Consider the following 21,489-nt stretch of genomic DNA (forward strand, 5'->3'; position numbering starts at 1 on the left):
AAGCGGAGGAAGATGGATGGATGGATGGATGGATGGTATTATAATTAGTAAACAGTAAACCTGACAACTAAAAGATAGCTAGAGATAAATAGTCCAACTAATGCAAATAAAGAGCATCATGGCTTTGATGATTGAAGCTTAAAGTTAGACTTTGTTCCTCTGTACAAGCAGAAGGATTATCATGCTGATTGGATCATAAAGATACTTAACACAGTAAGTAATGTATGCTTTTTTCCCCCAACACCATTATTAGATTTCAAAAAAAGATACTCCACCATTTGCCAAATCTGAAATCACTTTTTGTTTCAATGATAAACAGAAACTAAACTCACCAGATTTCCATACATAGACTTTATTGCTGATTTCAGTGTAGAAAACTGGATCTCCTCTTCCTCCTCTGCAGCTGTATAGACCTCCCTCTGAGACTCTGAGGAATCCATCAGGTTCATTGATTCTGATGGACTGATCTGCATGATACCATGACTCCTGTCTGAACCAGTCAAACTTCCATTCAGCAGAGCTGGGCACAGAGCAGGTCAGTGTTATACTGCCCTTGTATGATTGATTCCTTTGCTGTCAGTTTGGCTCTTGGTTTTTCTGCTATTGAGGGAAAAACAAAAACAAGTAAATCTCCAAAATAATCCCTGAAGTCATAACCTGTCTGCATTCGTGGACTCTGGTGCTGATACTGAATTAATGGATGGGGACTGTGCCAGACCACTGGGTATAAGGCTTCTTCCATCACTGGATTCCCACAAGGTAATAACCTTGGACGGCCAATTGAACCAGTTGATCCACAATGCGCAGTATTTGGTACGTATTCTCGAGGGCGATGAGTGGAAGACAGCATTCAACATTCCAACAGGTCATGCCGATTATTTGGCCATGCCTGTTAGTGTTAGAACTAAGTAATACTGTATGATAATACAGATGAAAGGTTAAAAAAGCTATTGTTTAGGGGAGCTTTAACATTTTTGGTGCAATTTTTGTTTCATTTTTTTAAAATGTTTTTATTCATTTTTTTAAATAACTCATATTTTAATGATTAGATGATCAAATTTTACTCTCTTTAATTATTTTTGAGGCCACTTCAATTTAATTTTCTTTTTTTTTTCTTCTCACGTACAGCTCATTGAATTGTCTTGCCACTGAAATGTCTGATATAAATAAACTACGATAAATTATAGATAAACTATAGATAAATTATGGACTGGTAAATTAAGAGCTTAGTGTGAGGGCTGCCACCTTATCGTGGTGGAGAGGTTTGAGTGTCCCAATGATCCTGGGAGCTATGCTGTCTGGGGCTTTATGCCCCTGGCAGGGTCACCCAAGGCAGATAGGTCCTAGGTGAGGAACCAGACAAAGCGCAGCCCAAAGACCCCTATGATGAGCAAAATATTTGGATTCAGCGCTCCCTCACCCGGACGCGGGTCACCGGGGCCCCACTCTGGAGCCAGGCCTGGAGGGGGGGCACGATGGCGAGCGCCTGGTGGCCGGGCTTTTACCCATGGGGCCCGGCCGGGCTCAGCCCGAAGAGGAAACATGGGTCCCCCCTTACATGGGCCCACCACCCGTGAGAGGGGCCATAGGGGTCGTGTGCAATGTGTGTTGGGTGGCGGCCGGGGGAGGGGACCCTGGCGGTCCGATCCTCGGCTGCAGAAGCTGGCTCTTGGGACGTGGAATGTCACCTCGCTGGTGGGAAAAGAGACAGATCTAGTGTGTGAGGCTGAGAGGTTCCGGCTAGAAATAGTCGGTCTCACCTCAATGCATGGTTCTGGTTCTGGAACCAGTCTCCTTGAGAGGGGCTGGACATACTTCCACTCTGGAGTTGCCCACGGTGAGAGGCGCCGGGCAGGAGTGGGCATACTTGTTGCCCCCCATCTCGGTGCCTGTACGTTGGGGTTTACCCCGGTGAACGAGAGGGTAGCCTCCCTCCGGTGGGGGGACGGGTTCTGACTGTTGTCTGTGCTTACGGGCCGAACAACAGTTCAGATTACCCACCCTTCTTGGAGTCCTTAGAGGGGGTACTGGAGGGTGCCCCTCCTGGGGATTCCCTTGTTCTGCTGGGAGACTTCAACGCTCACGTGGGCAATGACAGTGAGACCTGGAGGGGCGTGGTTGGGAGGAATGGCCGCCCTGAACTCGAGTGGTGTTCTGTTGTTGGACTTCTGTGCTCGTCATGGATTGTCCATAACGAACACCATGTTCAAGCATAAGGGTGTCCATATGTGCACATGGCACCAGGACACCCTAGGCTGCAGTTCAATGATCGACTTTGTCATCGTTTCATCGGACTTGCGGTGATGTCTTGGACACTCGGGTGAAGAGAGGTGCTGAGCTTTCCACTGACCACTACCTGGTGGTGAGTTGGCTCCGGTGGTGGGGGAGGATGCCGGTCAGACCTAGCAGGCCCAAACGTGTTGTGAGGGTCTGCTGGGAACGTCTGGCGGAGTCACCTGTTAGGCGGGGCTTTAACTCCCATCTCCGGCAGAACTTCGAACACATCCCGGGGGAGGTGGGGGACATTGAGTCCAAGTGGACCATGTTCCATTCCTCCATTGTCGAGGCAGATTAACTGAGCTGCGGCCGCAAGGTTGTCGGTGCCTGTCGTGGCGGCAACCCTCGAACCCGTTGGTGGACACCTCCGGTGAGGGATGCTGTCAGGTTGAAGAAGGAGGCCTATCGGGCCTTTTTGGCCTGTGGGACTCCGGAATCAGCTGATGGGTACCGGCGGGCGAAGCGGCATGCGGCTCGAATGGTTGCTGAGGCAAAAACTCGGGTGTGGGAGGAGTTTGGAGAGGCCATGGAGAAAGACTTCCGTATGGCTCCGAAGCGATTCTGGTCCGCCATCCGGCGTCTCAGGAGGGGGAAGCAGTGCAGCACCAACACTGTTTATAGTGGGGATGGTGTGCCGCTGACCTCGACTCGGGACGTTGTGGGTCGGTGGGCGGAATACTTCGAAGACCTCCTCAATCCCACCAACATGTCTTCCATTGAGGAAGCTGGGCCTGGGGACTCTGGACTGGGCTCTCAAATCTCTGTGGGCGAGGTCGCCGAGGTGGTTAAAAAGCTCCTCGGTGGCAGGGCCCCGGGGGTGGATGAGATCCGCCCGGAGTTCCTCAAGGTCCTGGATGTTGTAGGGTTGTGTTGGCTGACACGACTCTTCAACATTGCATGGACATCGGGGGCAGTCCCCCTGGATTGGCAGACTGGGGTGGTGGTCCCCCTGTTCAAAAAGGGGGACCGGAGGGTGTGCTCCAATTACAGGGGAGTCACACTCTTAAGCCTCCCCGGCAAGGTCTATTCGGGGGTGCTGGAGAGGAGGGTCCGTTGGATAGTCGAACCTCGGATTCAGGAAGAGCAGTGTGGTTTCCGTCCTGGTCGTGGAATGCTGGACCAGCTCTACACCCTCAGCAGGGTCCTGGAGGGTGCATGGGAGTTCGCCCAACCAGTCTACATGTGCTTTGTGGACTTGGAGAAGGCGCTCAACCGTGTCCCTCGGGGGGCCCTGTGGGGGGTTCTCCGGGAATACGGGGTGCCAGGCCCTTTCATACCGGCTGTCAGGTCCCTGTATGACCGGTGTCAGAGTCTGGTCCGCATTGCCGGCAGTAAGTCGGGCTCGTTTCCTGTGAGAGTTGGACTCCGCCAGGGCTGCCCTTTGTCACCGATTCTGTTCATTACCTTCATGGACAGAATTTCTAGGCACAGCCAAGGTGTTGAGGGGATCCGTTTTGGTGGCCTTAGGATTGCGTCTCTGCTTTTTGAAGATGATGTGGTCCTATTGGCTTCATCAGGTCGTGATCTGCAGCTCTCGCTGGATCGGTTCGCAGCCGAGTGTGAAGCGGCCGAGATGGGGATCAGTGCCTCCAAATCCGAGGCAATGGTCTTGAGCCGGAAAAGGGTAGAGTGCCTTCTCCGGGTCAGGGGGGGTGTCCTGCCCCAAGTGGAGGAGTTTAAGTATCTTGGGATCGACAGGCGGATTGGTGCAGCGTCTGCCGTGAAGCGGGCGCTGTACCGGTCCGTTGTGGTGAAGAGAGAGCTGAGTCAAAAAGCGAAGCTCTCGATTTACCGGTCGATCTACGTTCCTACCCTCATCTATGGTCATGAACTCTGGGTCATGACCGAAAGAACCAGATCGCGGATACAAGCGGCCGAAATGGGTTTCCTCCGTAGGGTGGCTGGGCTCTCCCTTAGAGATAGGGTGAGAAGCTCGATCATCCGGGAGGGACTCAGAGTAGAGCCGCTGCTCCTCCAAGTCGAGATCAGCCAGTTGAGGTGGCTTGGGCATCTGTTTAGGATGCCTCCTGGACGCCTCCCTGGTGAGGTGTTCCAGGCACGTCCCACCGGGGGGAGGCCCCGGGGAACACCCAGGACACGCTGGAGAGACTATGTTTCTCGGCTGGCCTGGGAACGCCTTGGGGTTCCTCCTGAAGAGCTGGAAGAAGTGGCTGGGGAGAGGGAAGTCTGGGCCTCCCTTCTTAAGCTGCTGCCCCCGCGACCCGACCCCGGATAAGCAGAGGAAGATGGATGGATGGATGGATGGATGGTGTGAGAAAATCATTTGATTTTCCATCTTCCCCTAATTCATTTCCAACTACAAAACTCATAAATTGCACAGTAAAAAAAGGAAAATAACATTTATAGTACACACCAGTTTCTGCCTTCAGATCTCTGACATGGTGCTGAAGAGAAAGAAAACGTTTGAACTGTTGCAAAGAGGTAGAAACATTATCCTCTTTACATTTTCACTCATATAAAGGTTAGGTTCAGTTTTAGACTATGAGAAAATAATTTGATTTTCCAACTACAACTCTCATAAATTGCACAGTAAAAAAAAAATAAATAAAAAAAAATAAATAAAATTTATCGTACAAACCAGTTTCTGCGTTCAGATCTCTGACACCAGATGGTGCTGAAGAGAGAAACTTTTGAACCATTGCAAAGAGGCAGAAACATTTTCTTCTTTACATTTTTACTCATATAAAGGTTCACTTTTAGACTATATGTCATAGTAGAAGGCCCTAGGGCAGATATTATTTAAAAACACTGATCTGACTATACCATTTACTCCTGGGGATGAATCTTCACTATTTGTTGTAGTTTCATCCACTGTTTCATTTTGATCTGTTGAGACAACCAAATAGAAAACTCATGAGAAAACTCATGCACTGAATGTTTAGATCTGAATTTCTGAATTTTACCTTCCGCACAGAATAAAATACAGAGTTGTTGATTTAATCTGATAATTTCCAGAAAAAATATAATGAATGTGTTCAAATTCAAATTGTGTACAAAAATGTCAGTTAGTTACTATAACGGGAAAAAAACAGATTCTTACCATCATCCCATGCAGATATGAAAGACCAGAGCACTGCAATGAAGAACAAAAGCTAAATTATAACAAATACATGTTAATAACAGAGAGTTTTCAGGTTAGACTGGTAAAAAGATAAAATATACAAAATTAATAATCACTAAATATTAAAAGCATTTCTTTGATCACACTAAGGTGACATGCAACATGCAGAAATATTGTTTTTGATCTCTGAACAGAAAGTCAGCTATATCCTTACAGAAAAAGACCAGCATGCAGAGCAGAGCGTTCTTCATCCTCACATCCAGACCTGCTGCACAGCTCATCAGAAAGGCTTCTACTGTATTTGAACTTGAAGAAGGAGAAGTTAGACATTACATATGATACCAGCATGCTAAACACCTCTAAATAAAGCCTGTGTGTTTCCTTCCGTTTTTACCAAAGTTCATCCCACAGCAACAGCTTTGACTGCAGCCATTGGTGGGTTATACTTCCTGTCCACTGCAGAAAGATTTTAGTCTTTGTGATATGCAGATTTAAACGATTATAAGAAAAACAAAGACAGATTTTAGAAAGGGTTAATGCAAATCATAGTTCGGGAATGTATTTGTGCAATTAAACCTATTTTTTCCTCAAAGAGTATTAAAGATCAGCTTTTTTGGTTCCTGCATTTCTAAAGTTATTGTTCAGCTGACTTATTTTTATCTGCACAGCAGCTCAACCATGCACTATCAACCTCAAGTGGGTCATCTTTGTCTTTGTGTTTATGCACTGTGATGGGCTAAATTGGTCTGTTAATAAACAGTAGTTCGTGACTCATGGAACATTGAGGATCACAATGATAATCAGAAAGGAGCTGAATTCAATTCAGCTCCAAATGAAATGAATTACTTCAGTCACTAACAAGTAGGTGACTTAAGTTGCTCACCCTTATTTTATTAGATGTTAAAGCATCAAAATAAATGAAGTTCTATTTATCCAATAGAGATCAGAAAGCTGGATGTAAAAAGAGTCTTCCAACATGAGAAAAAGAAAAAAGCTTCAAAAGCTCCACCATCATCCTGGTACCCAAGCAAAGCTCCATAATGGGGTTAATCTACAGACATGTCACCCTTAAATATATGTAGAAAGCTTGTATTGATGTTAAAGCATCTGAAGGACATGACAGGCCACCTCCTGGATCCTCTGCAGTTTTTATTTAGCAAAAAGTTCAGCAGTTGATGCAGTCATCTTGTGCCTACACCATTCTGCAACCATCCTTGACCACCCAGGGTCATCCACCAGGATCCTGATTCTGAATAAGCTCAGCCTTCAACCCCATCAGTTAGGATGCTGACAGCCTTCACTATCAGTGGACCATCAGCTTCCTGACTGACCAGCAGAAGCAGGTGAGGCTGGGGAGCATCTTCTGCTGCACAAGAGCTGTCACACCACCACCTTTCCAGGTGTTTTTTTCTCTCTCCCCTCCTCTTCTCCTTCTAACACCAATGACAGAACCTCTGTGAACCCACCAGCTGTCCATGAAACTCTTCAGGTCTGCAGATGTCCCCACTGTCATTGGTGTGATCCAGGATGATGACCAGTCTGTATACAGGCAGTAGGTGGATAGGCTGGTCTACTGGTGAGGTCAAAACCACCTGGAGCTTAACATGTTCAAGATGATAGAGATGATTTTGGACTTCAGGAGAACTTCCCCCTCACTACCTCCCCTCACCATCCTGAACAACACTGTTCTGACTAAAGATCTATTGTGGTTCCTAGGAACCAGCCTTTCTCTGGACCTCAGGTGGTCCTCACACATAGAAGCCCCAGATGAAGGCCAGTCACAGACTGGACTTCCTGCTGCAACTCTAGAAGTACCTTCCCTCCATCCAGTATTAGTACAGGGTAGGGTCAGGAAAAAGGCCAGTGGAATCTCTGATCAGTGTTCATTGTTTGGTGTTTTATAGTGTGTTTGTATGATTTTATATCATTCTGATTTTGCATTTGTCTGTGATTTTAATAATACGTTTCTAATACAGATAAAAGGTTTTCAGTCCAGCAGCAATGATTATAGTTGCTTCTTTTGTGTTTGGTTTCTGGGCTGTGAGGACAGGCAGACAGAGAGGTTTGCAACTTTAGAGTTCCTCTTTGTATCTAATGAAACATCATAGTGTGAATTATTTCATTAACACATGCAGAAATAACTAAGCTGTAATGAGCAGATAAGAGCAGTCAGACACTGTGAAGGAAGTTCTGCAAAGCTGAGCTACAGCACCGAAAGGTTAAGGTTTGAGATCATTCAGTGATGAGGAAGATAAGGCTGCTTTCTGCTGAACGGAAAAATAATTTGTAGCCTGTAGCTGCCTGAAGAATAATAATGACCAAAACTGATACATGACCTACCCTAAACCTGTCCTAAACTCAGTTCAGACCCTATTTCTAAATCTAATCCCCACCCCAAGAAGATAACTGAACTTCATGGGAACCAGTTGGTCTTAATGAAGTTGGAGTTTTAAGCTTCTAGTTGTTTAACGGTGGGATATCAGGCAGATTAACAGCAATAAAGTGATCTGCAGCATGAATGGGGTCAAATTAAGGATAAGTGTTAAATTACAACAGGAGATGAACTTTGAGCTTCATGTTTAAAATATTTAACTTTTCACTTCCATCTTGTGGTGGATAAAGTACAGTGCAGCAGATTTCCCACTTTAAAGCAGAACTTTTTAACTCCCAAATCACATAATGGTGACAGATTACTGATGACCCAAACTTGTAGTTATGTTTAATCAACTAGACAAATAGTACAAACTACTGGAATAAACACATAATACATAAAAGAATCAGTAAAAGACATGATTAGTAATACAGAAATACCAAGTTATACATCTATGTTTATTCATTTTATTTTTTTGTTTGTTTTGTTTTGTACACGTTATAGGCTTAAGCTTTAAGTCATTTAACTTAAATTAAAGTGCTGACATTTCTTGGTGGAAACCCCAAAGGAAGGTTTTGAAATTCAATTAGCAGACGTGACTGCAACCTGAGCCTCTCTGAATAAATCATTATTTTCTTTGATTATTCAGATTCTGATTCTGAAGTTTTCTTTGACAAGACTACAGTTTAGGACTCAATTGATTATGGATTTTGTTCTCAAATAATCTAATACAATACATCCATCCCTCCTCTTCCAGTTATCCGGGGCCAGATAGCAGCTTCAGTAGGGGAGGCTCAGACGTCCCTCTCCCCAGCCACTAGGGCCAGCTCCTCCGAGGGAATCCCAAGGCACTCCCAGGCCAGCCAAGAAACATAGTCCCTCCAGCGTGTCCTGGGTGTCCCCCTGGCCCTCCTCGCGGTGGGATGTGCCTGGAACACCTCACTAAGGAGACGTCCAGGAGGCATCCTAATCAGATGCCCGAGCCACCTCAACTGGCACTGGTTAAAAAACAATGGTACCTTTATAGCATAATAACCCCCATCACAATATGATTGTTTCTAATAAGTAGAAGGAAGGAAATTTCCCGAAGTAAAGTTTTGAGGTAACTCCCCCTTGCTGCATACTCATGTGTGCGTAATATTTGGACTGGCACCAAAGGCTTCATGGGGTTAGTTGGGTTCATCTGATATTGGGAAGGAGCAAGAAACTTTGCAGCAGCCATAGTAGGTGGCAACTTGCTTGTTCACACTTGATGGTGAGTGCTGTCACCATATCTAGTCAGGGACTTGCATCACATGACCTGATGGCTACTAGCGTCACCAAACCTAGGGACGACTAAAGTCACAACAGCTGTGACGACTGGCATCACCACTAGGTCTGATCATGCAAACACTAAACACTATTGAAATAAGGGCAAGTAAATAAAAGCAAAAAAAAAGGGGAAAGAGGTTTAAAGAGTCTGTTCCAGAGTGTCTGAGGAATTTTCAAGTTTTAAAGCTTAATCTATTCAAGGTGACCTTTAAAATAACAGCAGATAATAACCAGAATGACCCTTTTGCAAAGATTTTTAATACAATTAAAACTATGAAGTTTCTAATTTCAGTTTACAGTGAAAAATTAACAATGACTCAGGAATCTAATAAATTGTAACAAAACTAGGACATAATGGGCTAGGTCAGAAGGCCCAGCAGGTCCTGTTCTTGGGGTGGGCCCAGTTAGAACAAAAGGGTTAGAGAACTCAAAAAACAGATGCTACCATGTGGCTGGCAATGAGGTATTTAAGAGCTAACAATACTAGCCTCTCTGTCGTGTGAAAAAAGGTTTTCAACTGTTTAGTACAGTTAAATAAAGGAGATCGATGGATTTACTCAGTCGGCACTTTATTTACTTTGCAAAGTAAAGGAGAAAAAGATATTCACATTTACAGCATGATGGCCTGCCCAGTTCTAACTTAGACAAAGTTGTTCCCTTGCTTTTAAGGCAGAGTCAAAACAATAACAGATACTTTGGTTAAACAGTTACCTTGAAAAAGTATGTGGTTTTGGTATGGGAAAAAGGTATGTCTTGTCTATAACCATCTCTCACTCAGACATTTGGTGGCCTTGCAAGTGAGACAAACAGCTGAGAAAAAACATTTTTTGGGGGAGTGCATAGCATATACTGAGAAAGAAAGAACAAAAAAAAATTTTCCAACAACAGTTTCGCCCTTTTGATTATAAAAGGGTCTCATCCTAAAACTAAAAACTAATTTTGAATAAATGTAAAAAATCTAAAAAGCTAAAATTGTGAATGTCATGATTGGTTCTGAATCAAACCCACATGCAGAACACTACCAGGAGACAGATGAAAAGTTTAACAGAGTTTATTAAATGTTTGCACAAAATAAGACTGCGTTCAGGAAACAGGTCCGGGCTAGATTCTCAGGCGTCTGCAGAGATGACAGTTTGGTTAACCAGGTGGATTGGAAGCGTTGTTTAATTTTCAGATTGTTGCAGACTATACCTTGGAGAGTTTCAGGCTTTCTTCTCAGAGGGGGGGAACCGGTTGGGTCAAGAGACTGTTGGTTTGACAGAGTGCTCAGCAGGTGCAGCGTCTAACTTCTGACTGTTGGATCAGACCTTGGATTGAGGGGTTAGCTCTCCTTCCGAGAGCAGCAGGTGGATTCCAAAGTGAGATCTTCAGTTTTGGCTCTCTAGGGCAGGCAGGCAGATTCAGGTTAAGCTCTCCCAGAGCTTCACACGAGAGACAGGTTTTCCTAGGAGCAACAAGACAAAGGCTGGTTAGAATTCAGTTTTCTCTAGGGGACAAAATCAAAAGACAAGGAGGCTCAGGTTCGCTAACCAAACTTAGCTAACACTGCGGCGTCGAAGAAAGGTCTGGCATCTGCTTAAGTAGAGGGTCCTCTAATGGACTGACGAGCTCCAGGTGTGCTGGTGAGCTCCAGCCCAGAGAACCCACGGCGCACTCTGCTGGGGAAAGGTGGAACAACTCCAGATCCCAACAGTGAATATATGTAAAAAAAACATCTAAAAACTAAATTGTGAATATATGTAAAAAAAGAATCTAAAAACTAAAATGTGAATATATGTAAAAAAAAATCTAAAAACTAAATTGTGAATATATGTAAAAAAATATAAAAACTAAATTGTGAATATATTTAAAAAAAAATCAGTGGACAATGTTAATAAATGATTATGAAACAACAATGATTATAAACCTTGAAACTTAAAGAATTAAATTTAGTAATTGCAAATCATCATAAAATAAACCATGTTTAGGTGATATAACTTGTCAAACAAGAAATACACGGCCTGGCCAAAAAAAAAGTCGCCACCTGGATTCAACTAAGCAAATAGGTACGAGCCTCCTATTGGATAATTACTGCATGGGCGATTATCTTTCAGCTGGCAACACGTTATTTAACCCCAACTGGTGCAATGTCTTGCTTCTCATTTCCTGAACAACCATGTCGAAAGACACATCCCGTGGTCGTGGAAAATATGTTAGTCTGTTTGAGAAGGGTCAAATCACTGGCATGCATCAAGCAGAGAAAACATCTAAAGATATTGTAGAAACTCTACCATCATCAATGTAAGATCTTGGTGAAAAATGAATGCAACACTAGATGGAAATAAATCTTTTGACATTGCAGAAGCTTATCGAAACAATGAAGCAGCGAATGCGTGCCGTAATGAAAGCTAAAGGCGGTCCAACAAAGTAGTGGAGTGAGTGACCTTTTTTTTGGTGGCGACTTTTTTTTTGGCCAGATAGTAATTAAAATATAGTAATAGTATAGTAATTGCAATACAAACATCTAGTGGTAGAATGTGGAACTGCAGCACACATCAATGACCCTCAATGTTCATAGATCCATATATGACTTTTTTTTCTCTCTCTCTACTGTATGGGATGAAGTTGGGCTGTAAGATGATTATTTTTGAAAAAAAAAAAAAAAAAAAAAAACATAAACTCATTTGAAATTGTTATTTATTTATTTATTTGAAATGTTAGGCAACAGGATATATCCAACTTTTTTTTTTTTGCTTAAACAGCTGCTGCTACTCTGAGATGGAGCATTATACTTTAAATCTGATTATGATGCCTTACGTTTTAAAGAACAAAATCACAATACTTTTCCATCCAGATGTGTTTCTCAAGTGTAATTAACATATTGGAAGGTGAAGGTTTTATAGAAAAGAAGGAAATCTAAGATTGAAAGGTTTTATTGTCACTCTATAACTCTACACTGCAGGAATCATTAATAGAATTTAAGCGACCAAACAGTGTGTCATTATTTAAAGCAAGCAGTTAAATAATCCAGAGGACAGCTAAAGCTTACAAAGTATACTATGGAAAACAATAAGAACATCACTGATTTAAAATAAAAATCAAAAGGAGCAAAGTTATTCTGTAAACTCTGTCGCAAAATATTGTATTCCACATCGATTTATTATGTCACACAGCATTAATTTCTTATAAATTCAGTTTTTTTGGCGTTTATAGACCAATTTTACCATTGGGGCTACGGTGAGGCCGGTGTGTTTTCATGGTTGCACAAAGCAAAAGAAAAAAACAGGGCAATAGCAGACCCACGACCCTCTAAAAATGCATATAATTACTTCCATCTATATGCACATGTGTTGGGTTTGGATGCGCTGAATAACAACATTTGCTGAACTTTCTTTAAAGGACAGTGACCTCTTATTAGTTGGCTTGTAGGTATTAACTAATAGAGATGATGATGAACTGAACTCTATGCTGAGGTGTAATAAGCTTTAGTGTAATGATGACATGAAATTGACAGTACCTGCAGATCCTGTTTTCACGTCACAGTAAACAGCGCCCTCCTCTGGTGGCCTATGATGTCTACCTGTAAAGATCATCCAATATGAGGGATAAAACCACTCAGTCAGTTTCTCATGTTTTACATTGTAGAAATGTGGGACTCACTCTCTTTCTTAGAGGATTTTATTTCAATGACAGAGTATGTAACATCTCTGAGTTCTTCTCCTGCTGAAATAATGGAAACATTTTTATTATTTACTTGACTGTAAATGACATGATTGTATGCTTTAAAACATAAACTTTACCATTTCCAGCAACTTCAGCAGAGTTGATTATATCATAGAGATGAGCGTCACCTATAGTGAATAAAAGACCAAAAATTTTCATGAATTTACCGAAATTTAACAGATTTTCAACAATTTACCTAAACCATTAAAAACTAATATATAGAACTTAACATTAACATAGTGATCTAAACAGCACCAGCAGATTAACAACAAAGCAAAAAAAATAATGATTCAAAAATCTGCAAGAGAAAAAATATGTATATATGTCCCATAAAATTACGAGACCAATACAATCATAACTGGATGTGTACATCTTATTTTACCCTCCTTAAATCAGACTAAACAGTTCAGCCAAACATGTTTCCCTTCGGTAGAAATAGAGTAATATTTATTGTTACTATTGGGAAATGGGCAGAACTCCTTCATGGTTTTGGATCAGAGCAACAGACAAAAATGACTGGCTCACAAAATCTAACATCAAATCACTTTATAATGAGCATTTCATCAGAATCATGCTGGTACTAAAAAGGTTATAACTACAAACTCTCTTTAGAACTGTAATTTTTCATAAGGTTTTAATGTTTTTTTTGTTTCTTAACACTTTGAATCCATCACCATTCTATAATAGTTTATGAAACTTGGTTAAAAGGCATAAACCATACTCAAAATCTCAAAGAACAATTCTCATCCTAATCAGCACAACTTCAATAAAGAGTGGCATGAGTGCAATTAGCGCCTGTTATCCATGTCCTGGCCGGACAACCTGGGGAGATGAGGATTAAATTGGTCGCCTGTTGAGTCTTTGAGAGGTCACAAGTTTGGATTTTACCCAACACCTTCTTCCCTGTATTGAAGGAGGGGTTTAAATAGATTCTTTACACAAAATAGTTATTTGTAATTGTATGTTTTTAATCTAGCTTGTGTTTTTTCAAAAGTTTTTTTGATGTTGCTGTATCCTTGAACATTTGCACAACCCCTACAGCTGGAGCCTTGATCACCAGTGTTAGGTTTATTCTTTTATACATCATGTGCACTGTTACTTTGTTAGCCAGATTAGAGAGAGTAGAAGGCCTTCCTTCACATTGTGGATGTCACTTTGTGTAAGTGGGTCATCTAAATAGGACAGCCTTCTTGTCTTTTAAAGATACACAGGATATGGGAACATCTTGGAGCCGGACTGATAGAGGGAAGCTATCTGTATTTCTTGAGCATAGAGGCAAGATGCATAGAGGTCAGGGCATGGATGGCGTGTCAGTTTCTGGTACGGACAGCTAAACATCCACATGATCCAACACATAGACTCATGAGCTATAAGAAGGAGAAGATGACCTTGTTTGGGGCTCAATCTTTGCCGGACGCTTGCGGACGTGATGTTTGAGCCCACAGCTGTGCAAGCTCCAAGCATTTTCTCTGTCCTGTAACGACCTGATCTGGAATAAACTCTGTTATTTTTTTAATCCTGCTTTTATAGTCCTTTTTTATATGATTTTGCCCAGTTTGAGTTAAGAGTTGTAAATAACTTGCTCCAGGGAAAAGAACCGGAAGGGAAGTCCCGCGGCGCAACTGCCTTCAAGGGGACATAACCTCATTTAACACCAGCAGGAAGTCCCCAATGCAAACATACTGATAACAATACTGAGGTTGAAAAAAGCGAGAAGCTGTAGTTCTGACCTTCAATCTGGTTTGTGTAGCTCTGACTCCTGCTCTCTGAGACCCCTGATCTAATAATTGATACAAACAGGTTATTAAGGAAAAGTCAATGAAATAAAAATATGATGGGGAGAAAGAAAATCAAAATATGGTGAACTCACCTGATGCAGCACAGATCTGTGAAATATTTTATTATTCATTATTTATCTGCCAGTTTTTTTTCCACAGAAAATGAATCAATGTCTGTGTTGCAATAGTTAAACCAGGAATAAGTTAAATAAATATTTCAGTGTTCATGAAAAGGTCTCACCCATAGACCGTCTGCAGCACCACAACAACAACATCAGGAGAATAATGAGAATGACTCCAATAACTGGTCCAACAATCAGCAGCACAGGAAGTGAAGAGCTGACAGGACTGGTGAGAGGAACTGGAGAAAATAAATATTAGAAAGCCGTGTTATTAATCTGCAGATGTTATGTGATTGTAAACATGGACAGAAACCCACAGCACATTCACATTAACATTATTAGAGTTCACCTTGTTCATTGATTAAAGTTTAATGGTTTTCCTGAATAAAATCTATCAAATGTTTTCATCCTCTCACCTCTAACAGCCATCCAGCTCTGTGGTGACTCCTTTCCTGAATGTTCACACTTGTAGAAACCTTCATCTGACTTTGACACTGCAGAGATCTTCAGCTCCTCTCTGCCGTCATTGTGGATCAGTTTGTTATCGTGATAGAAAAACACATTGGAGAGAAGTTTTTGTTCTTTATCTCTGCAGCTCAGAGTAACAGGATCTCCCTCAGTCACAGGATGGACGGGGCTCACCAGGATAATACCATTAATATCTTCTATAAAACAATCAGAGAACATGAACATTTCATCAGAGATTGCTGGGATAAGAACTGTAAAATCCTTGAAAAGATGCCTTTCCCTTCAGTTTGATCACTTTGAACAGAAGTTTTTGTTTTTAAACTGATCTACCAAAACAAAAGGGTCACCCTGTGACCTCACTGGGATATCAGATTAAACACAGAATGGTTCCTAGAGCGACATTATTGGAGGCTGAGGATGTTCTCTTCACTTTTATTTTCTAGATTTTATTGAGATTTCATCAACTTTTCCTCTGAGAGAGGTCTCAGAAAGATGATCACTAGAGGACAACAAATAATCAACTGTGTTGGAGGAGATAACATAGTTATTGACCAGAATTTAGATAAGAATAGTTTTTATGAAGATGAAAATAGAAGAAATAAACAATGATGATTAACATCAGAATAAATCTGCAGCTCTGAAATTTAAAGCACTGATGGTTCAGAGCAGCTCTGAAATATTTATGGATCCATTAATATGATTATGTTATTTTAAATTAATTCAGTTTAATGTAAAATATCAGACAGTTTTACTTTCTACTGTAGAAAAGTTAAGTGAACATTTTTTTTTACAAATAAATAATAATAATATTAGCTATAGATGAAAAATTACTTTAAAACTGAACAAAGGTTATTTATTTTTTAAACTTTCTTAATAACTGCATAATTCTATCATCAAGGTTGTTCAACAACCTTGATGATAGAATTATAAAGATGTGTTGATTTAGGGAGAGTGATTTATCAAGGAGCAAATATTTCAGTTAGAGGTTACAGTACGTATTAAACATTAAATATACTGAAATGTGTTAATGTTGAAAATTAGGAAAGAGAAAGAAAAACATGATAAATCATCACCTACTCTGTACAGTGATGTTGACGGCGTTGCTGAAGTGTCCTGATCCAGACTCACACCAGTACACTCCACTATGATACCAGTACAAGCTCATGCTACAGGTAGATCTGTTCATGATGTCCCAGAGGGAGCAGTCTAACAGTAAACCTGTTTCTCTAATCCACTTCACTATCCATTTAGTAGAGTTTCCCTCACAGCTCAGAGACACAGAGTCAGATCTGAAGTGTTGAACTCTGTCAGGACTCACTGAGAGAGACGCTGCTGGATGAGGATCTGGAAAACAACACAGGATTTAGGCTGAGCACAGAAACAACAGGTAAAAGGATCATTATGGATTTTTAATAAATATGACTGCAAACATTTTGACAATGTGATCAAACTGTGATATCCAGGGGCGGAGCTAGATGGGGGGCCAAGGGAGGCCATGGCTACCCTTAGCCACTCATTGGCTACCCCTATCATTTATTTCGCCCTCTAATACAGACAGTGGCAGAAGTAATACTATCACGAGGTATGTTTATCCTTATTATGCCTTATAATTTCTCATATATCATATATTAATAGTTACTTGACAACTAAAATGCTGTGGTTAATTATGCGCATCAAAATACTAACATCAAAGTTTATATAAACAGGATTCAGGCTCTTTTAAGACCCTAATTTCGTGTTATATGGGGTAAAGAGAAAATGATGTCTCTGCTAGTCATCAAGGAGTTTTCAGTGAAATCATAAATAACTACTTTAATAATAACTTCAAAATCAATTTAATGTAGATATTAGTACATGTCATATTAATGCTATGCAGAACAATTTTTGATTAAAGTGGGTAAGTAATGACAATGGAAAATATGTTTTCCCCAGACATTTTGTCCATTATACCTTTTAGACAGCATGGATGTTTAAATATATGCATCTATTTGTAATCAAAAGGCTGTAGGAAAGAATAGTTTGTCTTTATTTAGAAAATATGGATGTTGTGCTCGTTCCTGTTGGAACAGTGTAGATGGACCCTGAGGTTCTGGCGTCTATCTGCTTTTGGCCACCCCTCAGTTTACATTGATTTTTGACTCACCACCCCTATTAAAATTTTCTGACTACGCCTCTGGTGATATCTGTCCTTTAAATCCAATATATTAGTGAATCTCAGACTGTACTTCCTGCAGAAACTCAGGAAGCTCAACCTTCCACAGCAGCAGCTGATCATTTTCTATACCTCCATCCTTCAGTCTGTTTTATACTCATCCATCTCTGTGGTTTGGTTCTTATCTACAAACAGGACTGGTCCAAACTGTAATGAATAATAAAGTTTGCAGAGAGGATCATGCTGATCTTCCCTCCATCCAGGATCAACACAGGTCTAGTCAATGATTGGCTGGGGATGGCTATGTGGCTATGGCATCGCTTACCCCCCTCTATTTCCGCTCCTGCCAACTCTTGTAAAACCTGTATCATCTGCTTATTTATTGAACATATGAAGTTTAAAACAACCTTTAAAGAGTCTTAAGTTCTTTTTTATCATTTTAATCTGTGGTGGATTGTTTAGACTGATCATATTGGGGTTTCCTCTGGACTGTGTTAAAACCTTTAAAATGACTTCATAGAACAACTGCGGTTTAAAGGTTATGAGAGCATATTCAGAAAATAAAGGTTAATTAAAGCAGGAACATTCAAACTAACAGGATTTAATGGGTCACGAAAAACACAGGCCATGGAGTAAAAGACATTATAAGGAGTAATTTGATAAGAAATGTCTAAAGTGACATTGAAATTTATAAATAGATGAGCCCAGAAAGTTCTGCAACACCAACTTATGTACTGAGATCAAGACTAATCTCTACCAAAGTGATGGAAAAACAGTGGATAAAAACTGTGCCACTGATGATCTGAAGCTTAAAGGCTCATCAAGCATGGTGGTGATTATTTAATGAGTATTGGTTTGATTTCATGCTTTGGGCTACATGGCAGCTTCTGGAACTGGATCATTAATACTGTATTTATTGATGAAATAACTGATGATGGTATCAGCTGAATGAATCCTGAAATTACTTTTTAGAAAAATGCATCAAAAGTAATCTGGAGGAATTTTATCATGCAGCAGGACAATGACCCAAAGCACACTGCTAACAAAGCAAAGGACTCCATCAGGGGAAAAAGTGGAAGGTTTTAGAAAGACCAGTCAATCACCAGACCTTCACCCAACAGATCATGCATTTCACCTCCTGAAGAGAAGACTGAGAGAGAACCCCCCAAAATAAACAAGAACTGAAAGAAGCTGCAGTAAAAACCTGGAATAGCATCAATGAAGAAGAATCAACAGTTTAGATGTTGATGTGTATTAATACATTTTACTGGATATCATTAGTTTAGTAATGCAGTTTTAGGCTTATCTTTAAAGAACAATTATCAGATTGACTTGTTTTAAAATGTAATAAATAAAAATAAAAGAGGATGATCTAAACTTTTACAGATGTCTTTGAACAACATCCTTTTCTCACTCTACAGCTATAGACAAAAGTACATTAAGTTAGATAAAAGTACAGCAGGAATCCATATTAACTTTATTTGATAAAAACTATAATAAATCTGATTCATATCTAACATTTATTTAAATTCTTAGTAAAACATGACAGTAGATACAAAGCATTCATATGAATGTTCTTAGACAACAATGATGGTTACAGATTGAACATATAACTATGGCTCCTGCTTACTTATAGCATAGAGAGGAAAATACTGACCTGCAGACCAGACAAACTTTGGTTCACTGTAAGCAGTGAAATCTGCTGGATCTTCTCTTCCTGCTCTGCACACATATCGTGCTGTGTGATTTTGTCCATGAAGAATGTAGGAGTTCAGTTCAGTTCTAGTGGTGATGTCAGGCAGCAGCTTAAAGCTGTAGGATTTGAATGATAAATCAGGAACAGCTTTATACCAGAAGAACCTCCATCCTGCAGACTGAGGTTCAACCTCACAGCTCAGAGTCACTGAGGCTCCAGGACTCAGCCATGATGGAGACACAGAGAGGACAGGGAGAAGGTCACCTGTTGGCAGTGGTGTCAAAACACATTTGTTACGGTACTTAAATAGAAGTATAGATACTGCAGTTCAAAAACAACTTTTACTTCAACAAATTCTCAGGAGCATTTTTTTCTTATGTGGAGTCTCACCTTGCGTTTTTTTTTACCTCTGATTTTGTGATTTTTTTTTTAGTTTCTTCTTTTTTTCTGCATTTCAACTTAAAAGTTGAAGTATCAACTTGACCTCTTTACTCAAGTAAAAGTGAAAAAGTATGTGCTTCAAAACTACTTAAAGCGTAGAAGTATAAAGTAACCTTTAAAAAACAGTCAGATGCCACTATATGAATTGAAAACTAAATTTTTCGACTATTTCGAAAAATTTCTTTGAGATAGGGCCAAGGATGAGGGAGGTCTTGTTGGTCTCCGTCTCCATTTCCCGATACGCTCTCACCTGTGTCCGACCTTTCAGACATTTCAAAATCTTTTTCTGATTCTGACATTGTAGCATGGCATAGACAATTAACATTTGCAGTTTGAAGAACACCTGCTTGCTTCTGATGATTTCCTCTAGCTAACCAATGAGTGTTTGTGTTATATGACTCATCCAGTTACACTAGTTTTCACTAGATGTGGATGGCGCCAATGATCTGCATTGGATGGCGCACATGACGTGAAATAAATATTTATAAACATTAAACCGAAGCCAAGAGAAATGATTAACGTTTGTTTTAAAAATGTAAGGAATAGAAAGTACAGATACTTGTGTGAAAATGTAATGAGTAGAATTCAGAAGTAGGAAGAAAAATAAGTAATGGAGTAAAGTATAGATACCTAAAAAGTGTACTTAAGTACAGTAGTGAAGTATTTGTACTTTGTTAATTGACACCTCTGCCTGTTGAAATCAATCATTAGGCAGCATCAGCACTATGATGGAGGAATTAGACTTTGATTGAAATGTTAGATCTTAAAATTCATTATTAATGTAATGTGTGTTTGGAGTCAATTAAATACAAACAATGTTGTGATACCAAAACCTAATGAATTTTAATTGAATGGTAGTTTAACATACATTTATTATAATTAGTAAACAGTATATCTGACAACTAAAAGATAACTAGAGATAAATAGTCCAACTAATGCAAAGAAAGAGCATCATGGCTTTGATGATTGAAGCTTAAAGTTAGACTTTGTTCCTCTGTACAAGCTGCTTTCCTTTAGCTTTATTATGACTCAAGTTACTAGGAAATACTGATGAAATAAAGAAATATAAAATACTAAATAAAATAAAAATGACAAATTTAAGTCAAGATAGGTGAGAGGTATTGGATTAGAAAAAAAACATTACAACTATATTAATCAATTAAGGACCAACCATTTATCTTGAATCTGTAAGCAGCAGGAATATCATGCTGTCTGGATCATAAAGATACTTAACACAGTAAGTAATGTATGCTTTGTTTTTTTTTTCCAACACCATTATTAGGTTTCAAAAAAAGATACCCCACCATTTAACAAATCTGAAATCACTTTTTGTTTCAATAGTGAACAGAAACTAAACTCACCAGTTTTCCTTACAGAGACTTTATTGCTGCTTTCAGTGTAGAAAACTGGATCTCCTCTTCCTCCTCTGCAGCTGTATCTACCTCCCTCTGAGACTCTGAGGAATCTATCAGGTTCCTTGTTTCTGATGGAGTGAGCTGTTTGAGACATTGACTTCTGTCTGAACCAGTAAAACTTCCATCCAGCAGAGCTGGGCACAGAGCAGGTCAGTGTTATACTGCCCCCTGCTGGTATGATGGTTTCCTCTGCTGTCAGATTGGCTCTTGGTTTTTCTGCTATTGAAGGAAAAACAAAAACAAGTAAATCTCCAGAATATTGTTTAATGAAGTGTTTTAACTCCATAAATCTCGCATTCAGCTAGTAGAATAAATCAGATATTTGATCCCCTGAGAATTTAAAACCACATTTTAAATAAACGTTGGATAAACTTTTTACTTACCATATCTATATAGGCATTTATACATTTTTTTTTTTTTTTTCCAGGTATAGCCAATATTAACTTTACAATGTTTATGTCTTTGTGGTGTTCTTGAAAGTATTCTATTTTTCAATTAAAAAAATATGATTTAATCTATGGTGATCTAAAACAAAAGAGTCAAGTTAGAACATTTCCTAAACTGTTCTCTAGTGGTCAACATAATCTGGCTCACCTGTAGCAACGTTGTGATCATATTAGACACTAACAAAGCTGATAAGATCCTTAATGCTATGAAATATTTACTTTAAACTT

The 21,489-nt window shown here is 40.1% G+C and overlaps 1 protein-coding gene across 1 annotated transcript in view; it reads right to left on the minus strand.

Moving 5' to 3' along the window:
* Window positions 1-10,580: 10,580 nt before the first annotated feature.
* LOC119796602 (Fc receptor-like protein 5) overlaps window positions 10,581-21,489 on the minus strand; it is a 131,713-nt gene continuing 120,804 nt past the window's right edge. The window contains exons 3-9 of the mRNA XM_038305229.1: window positions 20,762-21,034; window positions 18,921-19,223; window positions 16,189-16,455; window positions 15,060-15,308; window positions 14,763-14,882; window positions 12,821-12,871; window positions 10,581-10,696 (exon numbers count right to left, since the gene is read on the minus strand). Of these exons, the coding sequence (XP_038161157.1) occupies window positions 10,581-10,696; window positions 12,821-12,871; window positions 14,763-14,882; window positions 15,060-15,308; window positions 16,189-16,455; window positions 18,921-19,223; window positions 20,762-21,034 (1,379 nt within the window). The remainder of the gene's footprint in view (window positions 10,697-12,820; window positions 12,872-14,762; window positions 14,883-15,059; window positions 15,309-16,188; window positions 16,456-18,920; window positions 19,224-20,761; window positions 21,035-21,489) is intronic.

This window comes from Cyprinodon tularosa, unplaced genomic scaffold (genome assembly GCF_016077235.1).
Source record: "Cyprinodon tularosa strain WSP-4 unplaced genomic scaffold, ASM1607723v1 ctg553, whole genome shotgun sequence".
Taxonomy (NCBI): Eukaryota; Metazoa; Chordata; class Actinopteri; order Cyprinodontiformes; family Cyprinodontidae; genus Cyprinodon; species Cyprinodon tularosa.